Raw genomic sequence first — 19,207 nt, 5'->3', positions numbered from 1 at the left:
CTGTTCCGGTTGTATGTCTCTTAACAGTAAGTGAGTGTCAATCAAAATCAACTCATTCAAAATCACCAGCTCAACGTCTCGTGTCAACTCTGTACAGCGCTATTGGCTGAGGACCTCGGGAGGCGTGGCCTCAATTGGGGGTGTGTGCGTCGTGGGCGGTGTCCCTCTGACACCCCATTGGCTGCAGTCCCAGCCAATGGCGGAGCAGCTAAAGGGAGTGTAGCCCGCTCACGAGTACTACGACCATTCAGCTCGGAGTCTTCGCGCTCTCTGGAACGTTCAGTGCGAATTCTTGGGATTCTTTCCTCAAGGATGCGAATTCGCGGCATTTTACAAGCTCCGAGAGCGATTTAGCCGTGTACTGGCTGAGGTAGTAGTTTGTGCTGTTGGTTGGGATGTGACATTGCCCGTTATGGAGATGACTGCGCAAGCTACTCCCTTGCCAGTGCTGGTTACACTCTTCCCAAGCTGCAATTCGCTTTGGAATCCAAATCTTCTGGGGAAATATGATGCTTTATCTGATTTTGATGTATATGTGTGTGATATGGTTACAGTTGTGCATGCTAAAATTGTTCTGAGAGTTGTGCTGTGTAAATGTGTGCTCACTGGTAAGTCTCATTTAAATTCAATAAATGTGTTATGAAACACGTTCCTGTGTTAAGCGTCTAATTTTTGCTTATTTATCTGTTCTTTCTTACCACTGCAATTGTAAATTCATGCTGATAGCCCATATGCCCCAGTTTATTTCAGTAAAGTACTGTGTTTTTTGTCGAGCACAGCAGAAAAGCAGATATTACCCTCGGGAACACGACGGGTAGGGTTATTAATTTTAATAGATACTTGATTTTGCCCTTGGGATGGCTAATACATGTAGGTCATACTCTACTGTTGCTATGAAGAGAGCTGTGACGTGGCTTCTTCTGCCCACTACGGTAGAATCATCGATCGTGACGTCACGTGGTAAGAAACATTACCTGAGCTGCTTTGGACTCAACCAGAGCACGTGTGCGGAAAATTAATATTTTGTCCACTTGGGTTAATGATTACATTTAATGAACGTAGAAAAAAAAGCGTGTAGTTAATGTATATGTGGGATGTGGAATGACGTGGTCTGGTGTCATCAAATGGTTTAGCCTTATTTAACCCCGAAGACCTCCGCTCAACCAGAAATGCGAGTATGTGGGTGTATTCAACATGTATTTTCTTGCTTTTCTCGTTACATTCAGGTTTCCACATTCAGGTGCCAACATCTAAGCATAAAATAATATATATATATATATATATATATATATATAAAAAACAGTCCATTCTGAATGTCTTCGATTTGTAATAAATGCATCCATCTATCTACTCTTGATCTGGCGTAGAGGTTGTAGGTGGTCACATTTAACTGGATTTCATAGCGGAAGTGCATGATTAGTGCAGATAATGTGCTGCCCTCATTCATGCAGTGAATGCAGTACGTAGGCTGCAAGCCTTTCATGTAACTCTGAGAGAATCGCTCGGCGTTTCTTTTCCAACAGGTTCATGACCCAGAGACGAAACGCCGTCTTTCTGATGTTCAGAAATGTTCATGTTTGAACCCAGCAGGGGTTCAAACCAACTGCATACTATTCGATCGTTACAGGGTCTATCAAACTCCGTGGTCTCTGCTAGGAATATTATCACAGCTGTATGTTGGCTGGTCCTCCTGGTGGTTAATCCATCCATTCGTCAAATATTTGAACTTAAGTTGAAGATCATAAAGACTACACTTACGACTGTTTCCACTTACAGAGGATGTAAATGGCCACAAATGAAGTGTAATAGCCTGTCAGTAGCATTTTCTTTCTTTCTTGGACAGAATCTCAATGAGTAAACTCAAAAAAAAAAAAAAAAGTATAGCTGCAAGCAGCAATTCCAGCACTTTAAGGCATTTAAGCACATATGAAAAAAAAAACATATAGCAAGCCTTTTTCACAAATACAAGTAATTTACCATAGAATTATGTTATGTGTCGGCGCTGGTGGTCTTGTGGGCAGTGCGCCGACATTGAACTTCGGGTGTCCCGAGTTCGAATCCCACATCGTGGACCTTTCATGATCCCACCCCTCCTCTCTCATTTTCTCCCACTCCTTTTCTGTCATATCGTGAAAAATACGAAAACGCCATAAATATGTTTTGTAATGTTTATGACTGTTGTACCGCCAGCTGTGGTCTGATCTCCTTAAAACTTAGCTTGCTTGTTTAGAATCACCTGTCGCATGTGCTCACCAGGTTTCGTGATGTTTTGAGCTTTCCTTTAGGCTTTATAGGATTTTGGATAAATTTGGACAGGCCCCTTTTCTTTTCTATAGCTTCCCAAAGGGCACATATCAACATTTTTGTTGATAATTATTGACCTAGAGAACCCAGATAATTGCACTGAAGTGTTTCAGTGTTCGCAAAAGTATTTTTTTTTTTTTTTTTTTTTACATATTCTCAATCATTTAACAAACTATTTGATTGACAGCAGTGAAAAACGTGATATCGCCAATTTTTCAAATTTCTCTCAGACCTTTGCGGCCATGAGTCAAACGGGCTCATCGAGTTTTGTTCCAATCGGCCTCCGTTAACCATGTCTAATAGGTGCTCAAACTTCATCGGCCAATAGCGGGCATGTTTTGTTTTTTGTTTTTTTGAGATACACAAATGTAGACATTTGTGGCACTTTAGACCAAGACTGTGCGCAGCGATTTCCATGTTAATAGGACAAATGGTTGCGTTGGTATAGCCATTTTTTTTATCCCCTCTTACAGCGCCCCTGTCAGGCCGATTGGGGTGAGCTTTGGTCACATTGTAGGCGGTGTGAGTACTACCATCTTTCCAAATTTCAAGTCTCTATGACTTACGGTTTGGTCTGCACGATCAGTTTTACACGGAGATCGCTAATCCGTGAACATTCTGACAATAAAGCGCATAGCACTGAAACCCTATTGTTAATGAGACTCATTCACTTACCTAATGTCGTTCTAAACCTGTATAAAGTTCTTTCTTCAACAAGATGTATAGTCTCAGTTCCAAAAAAGACAAAATACCACAGAACTTAGTCAAGATGGACGCTGGTGTTTTTTCATTCGTGGCAAATTAGTTTGAGGCGATTTTCAATGAATAATTTAAGTCAAATAAATGATGACAGACGGATCAATTTGGTCTATATCAAGTCTTTATTCTTTTAACTGTCTGGAATTTTAGTTTTTACATCGAGAGTACATCATTTGGGAAATTATTACCATTGCTTTAGAAAGATTCTAGTGAAATATCTTCAATGAGTTTTTATTAAAAGATGTGGGCCAGCATTAATGAAGCCACATAAGCAGTTTATGAATCATTTTTGCAGCGCATGTGTGTGCACTTCCCAGAAAGCTCCTTTAGTAAGCATGTGATGCCCTTGCAGCGCCGTCCACCCACACAAGCGACTGCGCTAAAGTGTGTTAGAGAGCAGTCCGCATACACACACACAAACACACACAGCTGAATCTCTGGCCAAATTAGTCTTGTTTTGGTCACACTCGGGTTGTGCTGACCAGATGGCCACTCTCTTGGGGAGTGTGTATATGTGTGTGTTTGCACGTAGTGTGTGTCTGTGTGTGTATACGCAAGCCTTTCCAAATGCTCACAGCGGGTTTGTGCTGTAGAAGAGGAAGGTGCCACTGTGAACATGATGTATTGTAAGTCAGACCTCACCGAACCGCCACACAGGAGCCCCGAAGAACAGATTGCAGGTAGGTGTTAATTCACAACGGTGCGTATAGAATTCAAAGAGAACGGTTGGCGTTCATAAGACTTCTTTTGATTTGTTTTCATCATCCTAAAAATCTTACCATGATGAATGGAAGATCAGATAGGCATCAATTAGCTATTGCAAATTTACAGAGCACAACCAAAACAATACTTATTTTTTTAATTTACAGCAAGTTGGAGTCAAAACAGGATGTACGAATAACAGCCAGAATTGCTTTGATTTTTTTTTTTCAGGGGACGCAAGAAAAGAAAACCGCAAAACTAAACATTCAGAGGATAAATTAATATCCTGAAAGGAAAAACAAAACACGGTTGGTTCCGCCTAGCTGCCAGATGAGTGCGGATAAACAAACTGCGGAGGGTGCGCATCTGTCCGTGGAGAACTTCAAAGAACCGGACCCTCCTTTAGTCATTGTGCAAAGTTATAACTTACATACTGATCCCACCGACCCACGCGGAGGTAGGGAACGTTGACGTGGGTCTTCAAAGTCAGCGGTTGTCGACTTTGAAGTCTTAAAAGCGAGTGTTCGTATTGTAAATGAGTTCAAACGCACAGCGGGTTCCACAAACTCCAGCAGGACGCTGTCTGAGCATCTGAATGTTGGGTTAGAGACGGATTCAGTCCGATTCGGTTAGCGCCCTGCCTTCTGATTGGTCAGCTAGGCTGAGGCTGTTTATTGCCGTGCATTAGAGGAATTATGAAGACCGAAATGTCGTCGCCAGAGCCGAGCCGATCTCCGGCGATTCTCCAGCCTCGGTCCCTCAGGACTCCCCTGGCCTTCATCACCAGGTCTTGAGCTGCCATTGTGTACCTGAAAAACAATGGAGATGCTATTTAGCTATTTAGTTTACTAACAACAGGTTCATCCTTCCGAGAGCAACCTGAGGTTAAAGGAATAGTTCAGCCAAACATGAAGTTCTGATTTACTTCCCTTCATGAAGTTTCTAACCCCTTATGACTTTCTGTTTTGCAGAACATCAGAAGAAGCAAGCCGTACAGGTTTGGAACACAAGGGTGAATGAATAATGCCATTTTTGGATAAAGACGATCAACAGGGTTCGTACAGACACTGTAAAATGAGTTTCAAGGACTTCAATCAGAGATCAAACACTTGTCGAACAATGTCTTCCATTTCAAATTCTAAAAAAGAGAAATCAATCAATAAAAATACTAATAAAATAGCATAAAATGATTCGCAAATCCGCACTCTGAAGTTCCGATCTGAAGCAAAAGATTTGCGAACCCACTCCGAAGTTCCGATCTAAATTTAATTATTCGTGATCCGCACTCTGAAGTTCCAATCTAAAGCAAGATTTGTGAACCCGCACTGAAATCCCGATCTGAATCAAATGACTCACGAATCTGCACTCTGAAGCTCCGATCTAAAGCAAAAGATTTGCGAACCCACTCCGAAGTTCCGATCTGAATCAAATTATTCGTGATCCGCACTCTGAAGTTCCAATCTAAAGCAAGATTTGTGAACCTGCACTGAAATCCCGATCTGAATCAAATGACTCACGAATCTGCACTCTGAAGTTCCAATCTAAAACAATAAGATGCGCGAACCTGCTCCGAAGTTCCGATCTAAATCAATGATTTGTGATCCACGCTCTCAAGTCCTGATCTGAATTTAATTTAAATCAAGGCTTCAAATTGCATATCACAAATCATTTGATTAGAATTATTCAATTCACTAAATGATTCACAAACCCGCTCCAACTTAAATTAAATGATTTGCGATACAAGCTCAGAAGTCCCGACCTGAATCAAATGATTCGCAATCCGATTGGGGCATTTCGAAATAGAGAATTATTTTGCACCGCAGTGGTTTAACTGATTCTGGGTTTCGAAAAGCTGTTTCATTCATCACTATGTGCTTTTTAAAATCGTTACAAGCATTGTTGAAATTTGAAAATGAATGGCTATTTTAATTTGATCAGGTTTTTGCTATTGAATTCCTTGAAAAAAAAAAAAAAAGATTCGTAAAATCACTCCAAACTCATGATCTGAAACTAATGATTCACAAACCTGCACTGAAGTCCTGATCCGAATCAAATTATTTGCAATCCATGCTCCGAAGTTCCAATCGAAAGCAAGAGATTTGCGAACCCGCACCGAAGTTCCAATCTAAATCAAATGATTCGCAATCCACGCTCTAAAGTCCCAATTTGAATTTGATTTAGATCGGAACTTCAAATCACGTATTGTAAATCATTTCATTTGAATTATTTAATTCGCTAAATAATTTACAAACCCGTTCTGATCTAAATCAATTGGTTTGCAATACGTGCTCCGAAGTACAAATCTGAATCAAATGATTCACAATGCGTGATCCAATTGAAAAGCTTCGAAATAGTGAATCATTTTGCGAAGCAATGGTTTAACTGATTCAGAGTTTTGTAAAGCTCTATTTCACCCATCACTATGTGCTTTTTAAAATCATTACGAATTTGAAAATGAATGGTTCTTTCAATTTGATCTGGTTTTTGCTAGTGAATCACTTGAAATTAATGATCGAAGTCACAAGTTGGAATCAATCAGAGCGGTTCCAGTGCAAATGATTCAATCGATTTGGTTCATCTGTTCCTCTTTTCACATCTTCAGCCATGTTTACACGACGGCAGTCAGTAGCTTTTGAAATTGTGTGAACTTTGCATGAAAAGATAAGTGCTGATTGACAAAATTAATTAGATATACTATTACATATTTCAATAATTCAAGCACTTTTTACAGACCTCTTCGGAAAAATTGCTATCTTCAAAGGTTTTCCAGCCATTACATTTCAATGAGTCAAATTCAAGTACTTTAAGCACCTTGTATGAACCCTGGATCAAACACATATCTTGAAGTGTCTTCTATCTATAGTGTCTTGATTAATGGTGATGGTTCTTGGCTTGAACCTACAACCTTTCATATACCAGATCTTCCATTGATGGTTCCATGAAGAACCTTTAACACTCATAGAACCTTTCCATTGCACAAAATCCTCTTCAAAGAGGACAAATTCTTTTAGATTTATAAAATGTTATAAATGTTCTTTTAAGAACAGATCAATGTAAGGTTCTTGGAGGAACCAAACATGGTTCTTCTATGGCATCGCTTAGAAAACCACCTTTTGGAACCTTCGTTTCCAACTTCACCATCTCATATTAAAAGCAACGTCACATTGCTCCATTTAACCCATCATCATGGTGTACTGTGTTGTCTTTAGGGTTGCATGAGTAGATGGTTGATGCTCAACCAAACACTGAGGAACCTGCCTGTGCTGGTCATCAGGGTCACAGTTTCCAAGGAAACCGGATACCGCCTCTGCCACTTCCTGATTGGACAGCACGTCCCAGAGTCCATCTGTAGCCAGGATCATGACATCATCGGCACCGTGCTCAAACTGGGAGAGGTTATAGATCTTCACCTGTAGAAATGACAACACGCATCAGTCATAGTATAATACACAAACATGGACGTGCACATTCATAGAATTCGGTTTTAAAGCGCCTATAATTATTTCATGAAATGATTCTAGATTGTTGCGGATTGTCAACTGTAAATACTCCACAAATTTAAGAACTCGATGGAAAAATTGTTTAGTGCGATTGGTATCAATAATGTAATTATTTTACGATGCACTGATATTGTGTAGGGAGTTCCTTGAAGTGAGCAATGGAAACTTTTATGAATGGAAAATTTGTGTTGTTTTTTTTATTTACTAAAATATATAATAAATTAAGAAAAAATTATCACAACATTATAAAACAATTTATATAAATTTTTAAATTATAAAATTATTGATCTTTAAACAAAATTTTAAGTGAGCGTTACTTTAACTTTTTTTGCATTGATATTATAATTCTGCATAACTAAGTGATTAATAATAAAATATCATTTTTAATAAATTACTTTTTCTTAATGTATTATAATAAATCATTAACTCAAAATAAATTAAAAAAACTGGATATTAATTTTATGATTGTATGTATGTGTGTGTATATGTATATGTATATGTGTGTGTGTGTGTGTGTGTGTGTGTGTGTGTGTGTGTGTGTGTATAGCGTGAGGTCTAAAAAAGTGATTAATAAACACTTTTACAAATAGAACATTTCATAACTTTATTTTTTATTTACTAAAATATAATAAATTAACAATCACAATATAATGAAATTATGTCAGAAAAATTGATATTAATTTTAGGATTATATATATATATATATATATAATACATGCATACACATTTGTTTAAAGAAAATATCTATAAACAATTTTACGTGAGTGTTACATATATTTTTTTAAAGAAATTATAGATTTATAGTGAGCGTTACTTTTTTTACATTTATTTATGCATGCCATGTTACCATCTCAATTTATTTTCATTGCAAGAACAAGCTAAAAAAAATAAAATGTAATCAAATAAAATTATTAAACATATTTAACACCCCACAAATTGTATAACTAGATAAATTATTCTAATCGCACTAAACAATTTTTCTAATTATTTTAGGGATGCACTGACATTAAAATTCAGTAAAACTAAGTCTAAGAGACACTTTTAAAAATGGAAAACTTCATAATTTTTTTTATTACTAAAATATTTACTAAACTATATATATATATATATATATATATACACACAGTAAAATATAGATTAACAGACATTTTAGTTGAGCAGTACTTTTTTTTACATTAATGAATTAATTACTTCATTTATGCCATGTCAGCATCCAAGTTTATTTTCATTGCAATAAGGTAAATTATCGTCAAACTATTACACTATTAAAACAAATTATTAAACATATTTTAAAGGATTTAATAATAGCCAGTCAAATCGTTAATATAAAGAGCGATGATTATTTTCTTAAAGTCTTATCACCTAATCGTATTGCTAAATCACTGTAACGCACGGCCTCTTGTAGCTTATTGCTTACGTTATACATTCATCTTTCCTGACAGACTCCAACCTTCAGTGTCGATAGTGGGTGTTTTTTCTTTAAAGCTAAAATTCACCCTTAAAACAGGCCGGCCAAACACGCTCCCAATCCCATAAGCCTGTTAGTTCTTGTCTGTGGTACATTATCTCGGGCAGACAGAGTCTTGCTCACACATCGTGTCTCAGTGACTGTGGAAAGAACACGGGCCGATTTCATCAGAGTGCTAGGCAAGCAAAGTAGCAAGCGTCAGAGAAACTGAAGCAATGAGTAACTGAAGCCATTTTAAGATGATTTTAATCAAAATGGGTGAAAAATCATAAAAACAAATACTTTTAATATGATTTATTGGATTATTACTTTTGACCAATAGGCGGCGCTGTTATCAGATGGATGTGGTGGGTTCAGTGTAAGGTGACAATAACACACACAAAGTTTGGTGTCTTTATGTCAAAGCTTTGCAGAGATAAAGCCTCAGAGTCATTTTAGCATCATGGCTAAAATTTGTTGCGGCGCTATACAAAAATGGTTTCGTTTATTGACAAGAAATCCATAACTTTGTGTCAGCACAGTCTGAAGATGGTCTGATTCGATTTCGGTGAAAAAGGGGGAGTTAAAAAAGGTAGGTTTTCAACATAAATCAAAATGGCGGACAGGAAGTACATATTGTTGGCATGACCCATGAAATATTTTGAGACCATGACCATTACAATAGGCTAATGCCTTCAAAAGTTATTAGCATTTTTGTAAATTTCATAATTAATGGTTAATGAATGGTTTTTCATTCGACCAATAGGTAGTGTTGTTACCAAATTGATGTGGCGTAATCAGTGTGAGGTGCCAATGGCACATACAAAGTTTGGTGCCAATATGTCAAAGCTTTGCAGAGATACAGCCTCAGATGCAGTTTCCTACATTTTAGCCAGTATGGTCTGAAGATGATCTCAAATTTGAGTCAAATTTGCTGAAAATCAGACCAACATTCTAGGAGGAGTTTGAAAAGTAGGTTTTTAATATTAATCAAAATGGCGGACAAAGTTCTGCTAATTTTGGCATAACTGGTATCGACGTTCTTGGCATGACCCAAGGAATATCAATTTCATTACAATAGGCCAATATATTAATATATTATTAAAAATTTCTTTATATATCATTTCTATATATAATTTATAACTTCTTTACAACCCCAAACTTTTTGAGTACGGTCAGGGCATGGTGCTGAAGGCACATACCAAGTTTCATAACAATATGCCAATGTGTTCATAAAATATACCATTTTACGATAAAATTAAAAATGGCCGACACGGAAAAACACGGCATGCTCCTCTGAATCTAAAGTTCAGTGTCAAAGCTTTGCAGAGATACAGCCTCAGATCCAGTTTGGCACCTTGCCAGCAAATTTGTTGATGCATTAAACGAAAACAGTTTCTTATATCGACACAAAATCCTTAATTTTTTGCCAGTATGGACTAAAGATCATCTCAAATTTAAATAAAATTTGGTGAAAAATGTGTCATTTATAAATTCTTTTTAACCCCAAACTTTTTGAGTACTGTCAGGACATGGTGCCGAAAGCACATACCGAGTTTCATAACAATACGCCAATGTGCTCATAACATATAGCATTTTATGATAAAATTAAAAATGGTCGCAACAGGAAAACTGGGTACGGATCGACACGGCATGCTCCTCTGAATCTAAAGTTTGGTGTCAAAGCTTTGCAGAGATGCCACCTTGCCAGCAAACTGATGTCAAATTTGAGTCAAATTTGGTAAAAAAAAAAAAAAAAAATTATATATATATATATATATATATATATATATATATATATATATATATATATATCGGACCAATGCTCTAGGAGGACTTCAAAAAGTAGGTTTTTAACATGAATCAAAATGGCGCCCAGGAAGGTCTGCTAATTTTGGCATAATTGGTCTCGACGTTCTTGGTATGACCCAAGGAATATATTTAATTACAATAGGCCAATTTAATATATTAGCATTTTTGAGTACTGTCAGGGTATGGTGCTGATGGCACATACTGAGTTTCGTAAGAATATGCCAATGTGTTCATAAAATATAGCATTTTACAATAAAATTAAAAAAAAATGGTCGACATGGGAAAACTGGGTACGGTCGACATGGTAAGCTCCTCTGAATCTAAAGAGACCAGTTTTGTGATTTTTGGTCCAACCATTCAGAAGTAATAATCTCCTGACCACTAGGTGGCACTATACCGAAACTCTGCAGGTAGCCTCAGGTCATGCCTGTTATAACACACACCAAGTTTGGTCCCAATATGCCAAATTTTTATGTGCTTTTCGTAGAATTTGTTTGCACGTTTTTTGAGAACGGTTTGACAAATCAACTTGAATTCCATATCTTTTTGCCAGCGTGGTCTGAAGATGATCTGAGCCAATTTCGGTAAAAATCAGACTAACAATCTAGAACGAGTGTAAAAAAGTAACTTTTTCAAACTATTACAAATAGCGAGATAACTAAACCTTACGATTTTTAAATTGTGTCCATTTGACTCGGAATGAGCCAAAGAATCAGATGACATTTTCCTTCTAGACCTTAAGGTTCAAAAGTTATTAGCATAAACTTATTGAAATTTTGGACAAGTGGTGGCACTAGAGAGTTTAAGCTAGAGACTTGTTATGGTTAATGTTGAGACTGTCCTCTATCAGTGTGCCAAATTACACAACTTTCCCGCAAGTGGTTCTATGGGCTGCCAAAGACTTCCAGAGCAGAAGAATAATAATAATAAGAATTCTAACGGATACCTTCAGCCACTACAAAAAAAAAGAATTTATATCTGACGCAAGTGCTTGTCCCCTGTGACCCATCCTCGACCTCTGACCTACTACTTGCGCAACAGACAGGAAATGAGGAGTGACTCGACCCAGCCAGAGTCTAAAGCGCATGCATAGCCGACATACTTAGACTCATTGCACAAGCACATAACAGGGGAAAAGTGCATGGAGGAGGAGAAATAAGAAAAACAGATCAAAGAGAAGCCGAAAGAGGGAAAAAAACTCGGCTGAGGTGCAGACGGCGGGATGAACCGTGGATGAACTTTACACAGCGTGTGAATTAAAGATCAAGAGAGCTTCAGAAGATTTGAGAGTGCAGCGAGTAGGGGAGAGACTCGTGTCACTGGAGGAATCTGTGCTGCTTTAAGACCATAACTTTATTCTGACGGGATGAAACTGTCTTAGAGGCAGCGAGAGGGTAAAAATCACGGTAAACACAAGTGCTGGAGGAAAATCTGTGGCTTTTAGACTTGATTCCATTCGATTTCATGCTTTTGTAATGATACGCAGGACATTATATAAATATATCTGCGGTTATATAACATATGGTTACTTCAATAAGCAGAACAGACCTCATTTCTGACACAGAAACCCTTACAAAAGTACCGCGGTGGTACCATGCTTCAGTGATGGCATTAGATGGGAATACTGTAGTCATTTAATCAACAATAGATGCTGATGCAGAATGATACCATAGTTATTTACCATGGTATTTTCTAAGTCTGACAATACCTTTTTTAAACAAATATGGTAATATAGTAAATGTTCAAAAAGCATGAAAGCATCATGATAACATACGAAACACAGTAATACCATGGTAAATTGTCCAAATATAACAATACCATAGTAAATGTCCACACAACATCTAAAATACAGTAATGCTATGGTACATTCTCAACAAAAGATGAAATTACCATGGCTCCTTTTTCAAAATCATAGTAATACCATGGTAAATATACCAAAAACATGTTTAACAAACATATTACCATGGTACCCTTTTAAAAAAAACAGTAATACCATGGTAAATATCCCAAAAAACATGACAATCCTATTAAACACCCAGTGATACCATAGTATTTTTTCCAAATATAGCAGTACCATGGTAAATGTCCACACAATGTGTTAGCACCACATCTAAAAACACAGAAATACTATAGTACAGTGCTTAAAAAACATGATATTAATAAAAACATGGTATTTTTGCTGTGGTGCATGCTTTCTAAAAACATAGTCATACCATGGTAAATATACCAAAATTTGGTCATACCATATTACTATTAAAATAAACAGTAATATTATAGTACTTTTCTCCAGACAATATAGAAATACCACTGTAAATGTCTACGCATTATTGTAATATCAAAAGTAAATGCAGAAATACTTTGTTTTCTTGTTTAAAAAAACATGGTATTAACAAAATGGTGGTATTACCATAGTACATGTTTAACCACCATGGTACCTTCTTAAAAAACATACGTAAATACTATGGTAAATATCCCAAAAAAGATGATAATACTAATAAAAACAGTAACACCATGGTAGTTTGTCAAAATTTAACAATATCATGGTAAATGTCCACACAATGTGGTACACCACATCTAAAAACACAGTAATACTATGGTACAGCGTAAAAAAAAAAACATATTAACAATAACATGGTATTTCTATGGTGCATGCTCAACAAATACCATGGTAAATGTCCCAAAAAGATGACAATACTTTTAAAAACAGTAATACCATGGTAGTTTTTCCAAATATAACAATACCACGGTAAATGTCCACACACCATATTACCATGTTTTTTTGTATGTTTACCATGGTATTACTATGCTTTCGGAAAGGGTGACATGGTAATATCCTGTTTTGTTGAGAAATACCATGTTTTTGCTAATACAGGTATGATTTTTTTTAAATATTGTACCATAGTATAACTGTGTTTTGTGTCGACATTTACCATGGTATTGTTATATTTTGAAAAACTAACATGGTATTACTGTGTTTTTTTTTTAAAGAAGTTACCACGTTTGTTGGACATGTACTATGGTAGTACCATCATTTTGTTAATTTTTTTGTATATTTACCATGGTAATACCATGTTTGTAAAAAAACAAGGAAACAAGATATTACTGCATTTACTTTTTGATATGGTACCATGGTATTACTGTGACGCATGGACATTTACCATGGCATTTCTAAAAACACAGTAATACTATGGTACAATGTTAACAAAAACATGGTATTTCTATGGTGCATGCTCAACAAAAAAATGATTTTACCATAGCACCCTTTCTAGAAATATAGTCATAGCATGCTAAGTATACAAAAAAAAAAATATATATATATATATATACACACACACTATTATTTACCATGGTATTGTTATATTTGAAAAAAAAAAACTACCATGATATTACTGTGTTTTTTAATAGTATTGTCATCTTTTTTAGGATATTTACCATGGTATTTACATATGTTTTTTTAAGAAAGTACCATGTTTGTTGAATATGTACTATGGTAATACTATCATTTTGTTAATACCATGTTTTTGAAACAAGAAAACAAGGTATTACTGCATTTATTTTTGATGTTACAATAATGCGTAGACATTTACCATGGTATTTCTATATTGTCTGGAGAAAAAAAAAACTTCAAATATTACTGGGTTTTTTAATAGTATCGTGGTATTACCACTTTTTTTGGTATATTTACCATGGTATTTCTATGCTTTTGGAAAGGATACCATGGTAATATGTTTTGTTCGGCATGAACCATAGAAATACCATGTTTTTGTTAATATCATGTTTTTTATCTATTATAACCTATTATTATTATGGTAAATAAGTGATACCATAGTAAATATCCCAAAAAAGATGACAGTACCATTAAAATCACAGTAATACCATGGTAGTTTTTCGAAACAACACACCAATACCATGGTAAATGTGCACATGCAAGTTTTTATTTTATTTTTAGTATCATTTATATACTATTGTGTTTGTTAATATTTGAATGAGATTTTATATCATATTTTATTTTCATTTTAACTTTTTATTTCATTTTATTTAAATTAGATAGTTAATGTCTAGAATGTTCTTATTAGGTTTTAGTTTTAATAACGTCACTTTTAAACTAATTTAAATGGTTTAATGCAGAATAATGAGAATAATAAATTCCTAGGTTTACGTGTGTAAATGAATGACAAACCTCTGGAGAACAGGAGAGGAACGGCTTGATAGCGATGTCTGAGTCGTGAACCTTCAGATCGTGATCTCCGAGTCCACGAGTGATGCCGATGGTGGCCAAAACACGAGCCTGAGCGACAAAACACGACAAATTTAAAGAACCATTTTTCACTATAAAGAATGTTGTAAGTTCAATCAAGTGCAATCAATATTTAAAAAAAACCTTCATTTTTAAAAGTGTACATGAAGATGGTCAATAAATTTGAGGGATTCATAACATTTATTATGATTTAAAAGTCCTTGGAGTCAACTAAAGCAAACCTCACAACAAATTTCCTCTAGTACAGAGGGAATTCAACAAGCAGTTTTTTTTTCCTAGAATGCCACTGGCTCTAGATGGAAATGGCCCCTGCTGGTTAATAATACACACGCCTTCAACCAGCTGCTTTCTCAGACTCCCTCGTGCCGCCGCAGAGTCGTTTTTGATATCTGCTCCCGCCGAAGCCTCTAGCATCCCACAGACGGTGGAGAACTGAACGTTATCGAGCCAGAGACAAGACGAGGCGAGGAGGGATCAGGATTCAGAACAGATGCCTTGTGAAGCTGAGACCTCCGTGAAGATGACTAGAGGCCGCTCTCCTCCTGGTTTCACCCGTCACGACAGACTGATCTCAGTGAAGCGCCGCAGACTGAACGCATTAACACCCCGACTGGAGAACAAACGCTGCAGGATGCTCCACACTCACTTAAATTTAATACTAGTTTCTGAAAATGTATCATCCTCAGGCCAGACGAGATGCTCACCAATGGAAGTGAATGGGTGCCGTCAGAATGAGAGTCCAAACGGCTGATAAAAACACAATCCACAAGTAATCCACACCACTCCAGTCCATCAGTTAACATCTTGTAAAGCAAAAGCTGCATGTTTGTAAGAAACAAATCCATTATTAAGACATTTTTAACATTTCCATATTCCATAAAAGTCCGCCTGTTGTCTTTCAGATTTAGACTATGGACGTCTTTTTGACGTAAAATGTCTCAATGATGCATTTGTTTCTTACAAACACTCACTTCTCAAGATGTTAACTGATGGACTGGAGTGATGTGGATTAATTGTGGATTATTTTGATCAGCTGTTTAGATGCTCATTCTGACGGCACCCATTCATATCCATTGGTGAGCAAGTGATGTAAATTTCAAATTTCTCCAAACCTGTTGCAATGGGTTTTTTGAACAGTAATATTTATGTTTTTAAGTTGGGGGAAGTAGTTCCACCCCTTGTTTCTAGAAAACCATAGACGATATTGGTCATGTGACCACATACTTTTGAAGAGCCATCCAATTTACTTATCCCCCAAAGAGGAGAGACTCATGGCATGAGAGCTAAGCACATTTCAGCTCAAAAAAACAAGTTTTTTGCCTTTCAAAGTAAAATTTATATGATCAAGGTTTTTTGATTGTTGCGTCTGAACAATTATAGACAAGTTTGAAAATATTTCACACGTTTTAGTGCTTTAGTAGGCTACACAGTGAGTCTATACAGTTAGCATAATGTTGGCTCTAAACTGCTGGATCATTCTAGTCTTTCAAAACTGTCGGGCTGGGGTGATTTGTGCCAAATGGGGCAGGGTTAAGTTGTGCCAGTGGGATGTTAAGTAGTAGACCATCTAGACCAGGGCTGACCAACCCTGTTCCTGGAGATCTACCTACCTGCAGACTTTAGTTCCAGTCCTGCTCCAACACCACTGTCTGTAATTATCACATGCTACCTAAGAGATGAATTAGCTGGTTCAGGGGTGTTTGATTAGGGTTTAAGCTGAACTTTGTAGGATGGTAGATCTCCAGGAACAGGGTTGGGCATCCCTGATCTAGACTTACATAGATGAACAGATGAGTGTGCCTCATCAGTGTTTGATTTATCTGCCGTTTGTCAGTTTTTTAAGTGGCTTAAGTCACAATGGGATGTTCAGAAATGTTCAGAAATAAGTCACTTTTTTTCATGTGTTACATGATTGACAGACAGCGTTCTAATTATTCACAAATATCATATATTGTGTATTTGAGTTTTGTGTTTTCTTAAAAAGTAATAATAGGGTAACGATATCTAAATAAACCTTAAATTAGTCATGTTGTATTGAATTTGTCTTGATTTTATATAGCATTACAGTTCATGACATTAAAATGCTCTTTTTTACTTAAATAATCACTGGCACAATTTACCCCGATGTATTCTCCCCAAAGGCACAACTTGTGCCACAAGACCACTTTTTTTCTGAAAGCTATAATTCTGAATCAGTTTATTTCAGATCCAAAGTTATTGTTCCCAGTGATGCACCACATCCTGAAATATATGTACATGCTTAAATTGGAGGGATTACTGTCATGGCTTCACTATAAAGTCACTTTGAGTAAAAACTGGCACAACTCACCCCACTCTCCCTATTTTTAATAACTGCTTGTTATTTGAATATACAGTCAAGCCCGAAATGATTCATACCCCTGGCAAACTCTGACTTAAAGTTACTTTTATTCAACCAGCAAGGTTTTTTTTTTTTTGATTAGAAATGACACAGACGTCTCCCAGAATATAAGACGATGTACAAGAGGCATCACTGTGGAAAAAATTACTCATCTTTTAGTTGCATTTGAACAAAAAGTGGCATGTCCAAAATTATTCATACCCTTCTCAATAATCAATAGAAAAGTCTTTATTGGCTATTACAGCAATCAAACGCTTCCTATAATTGCTGACCAGCTTTTTGCATGTCTTTTGCATGTCTGGTATTTTTGCCCATTCATCTTTAGCGATGAGCCCCAACTCTTTCAGGTTGGAGGGTCTCCTTGCCATCACCCTGATCTTTAGCTCCCTCCACAGATTCTCAATTGGATTTAAGTCAGGACTCTGGCTGGGCCACTGCAAAACGTTAATGTTTTTGTCTGCTAACCATTTCTTCACCACTTTTGCTGTGTGTTTTGGGTCGTTGTTGTGCTGAAATGTCCACTGGAGCCCAAGGCCAAGTTTCTCTGCAGACTGCCTGATGTTGTTGTTGAGAATTTTGATGTATTGCTCCTTTTTCATGGTGCCGTTTACTGTGATTAGGTTCCCTGGTCCACCGGCTGAAAAACACCCCCAAAACATTAGGTTCCCACCACCATGTTTGACAGTGGGGATGGTGTTCTTAGGGTTGAAGGCTTCTCCTTTTTTACACCAAATGAAGGCTACATCATTGTGGCCAAACAATTCAATTTTTGTTTCATCTGTCCATACAACAGAAGACCAGAAGTCTTCTTCTTTGTCCAGATGAGCATTTGCAAAGGGCAAGTGGGCTTTTGTGTGCCTTATCTGGAGAAGTGGTGTCCTCCTTGGTCTGCGTCTGTGTAACCCAGAGGTGTTCAGTGTCCGTTGGACTGTCTGCCTTGAGATGTTGCCACCAGCAGAGCCCAGATTCATCAGGATGGCCCTGGTGTCGATTCTGTTTTCCCTCTCTCACTATCCTCCTGGCCAGCACAGGTGTCACTTTTGGCTTCCGACCACGTCCTCTGAGATTTTTCACAGTGCGGAACGTCTTGTATTTTTTAATAATACTTTGCACTGTAGCCACTGGAACTTCAAAACATTTAGATATGGTCTTATAGCACTTTCCTGACTTGTGGGCAGCCACAATGCGCAGCCGCAGATCCTCAGTGAGCTCCTTTGTCTTAGCCATGACTGTCCACAAACCAACAGCAGAGAGCTTGTGTTTTTCACCTGTTGAGTTGATTAAAACAGCTGTTCCCAATGAATCAGGGTCATTAGGATGCTTTAGAACAGCTTGGACTATTTGGAATGGTATAGAACTTTGGATTTTCCCATAGACTGTGACAGATTGCAAAGGGTGTGAATAATTTTGAACATGCCACTTTTTGTTTAAATGTAAATAAAAGCTGAGAAATAATTTTTTTCCACAATGATGCCTCTTGTACATCGTCTTATTAACTTTTGGGAGAAGTGTCATTTCCAGTCCAAAAAAAAAAAAACTTGCTGGTTGAATAAAAGTAACTTTAAGTCAGAATTTGCCAGGGGTATGAATAATTTCGGGCTTGACTGTATTTTAAAATGTAATTTACTCCTGTGATCAAAGTTGAATTTTCAGCATCATTACTGCAGTCTTTAGTGTCACATGATCCTTCAGAAATCGTTCTAATATGCTGATTTGCTGCTCAAGAAACAATTATTATTATCATAAATATTTAAAACAGTTATTTTTAAATATTTTTAAATAATTATTAAATAAAGCTTTTGTAATATTATACACTATACCTTTCAAAAGCGTGGATTTTTTGGAAAGAAATTATAGAAATGAATACTTTTATCTTGCAAGGAAGCTATAAATTGATCAAAAGTGATGATAAAGACATTTGTAATGTTACAAAAGATTTATATTTCTGAAGGATCATGTGACTGGAGTAATGATACTAAAAATTCAGCTTTGAAATCACAGGAATAAATTAGATTTTAAAATATATTTAAATAGAAAACCATTTA

At 36.6% G+C, this 19,207-nt stretch overlaps 1 protein-coding gene across 1 annotated transcript in view; it reads right to left on the bottom strand.

Moving 5' to 3' along the window:
* Positions 1–3,175: 3,175 nt before the first annotated feature.
* Positions 3,176–19,207, bottom strand: part of ppm1h (protein phosphatase, Mg2+/Mn2+ dependent, 1H) — a 38,864-nt gene continuing 22,832 nt past the window's right edge. The window contains exons 8-10 of the mRNA XM_073832183.1: positions 14,705–14,812; positions 7,024–7,175; positions 3,176–4,574 (exon numbers count right to left, since the gene is read on the bottom strand). Coding sequence (XP_073688284.1) covers positions 4,418–4,574; positions 7,024–7,175; positions 14,705–14,812 — 417 coding nt within the window. The 3' untranslated portion in view covers positions 3,176–4,417. The remainder of the gene's footprint in view (positions 4,575–7,023; positions 7,176–14,704; positions 14,813–19,207) is intronic.

This window comes from Garra rufa, chromosome 25, assembly GCF_049309525.1.
Source record: "Garra rufa chromosome 25, GarRuf1.0, whole genome shotgun sequence".
NCBI lineage: Eukaryota > Metazoa > Chordata > Actinopteri > Cypriniformes > Cyprinidae > Garra > Garra rufa.
Note: the sequence above shows the minus strand (reverse complement) of the source record. Positions and strands in the feature narration are given on the sequence as shown.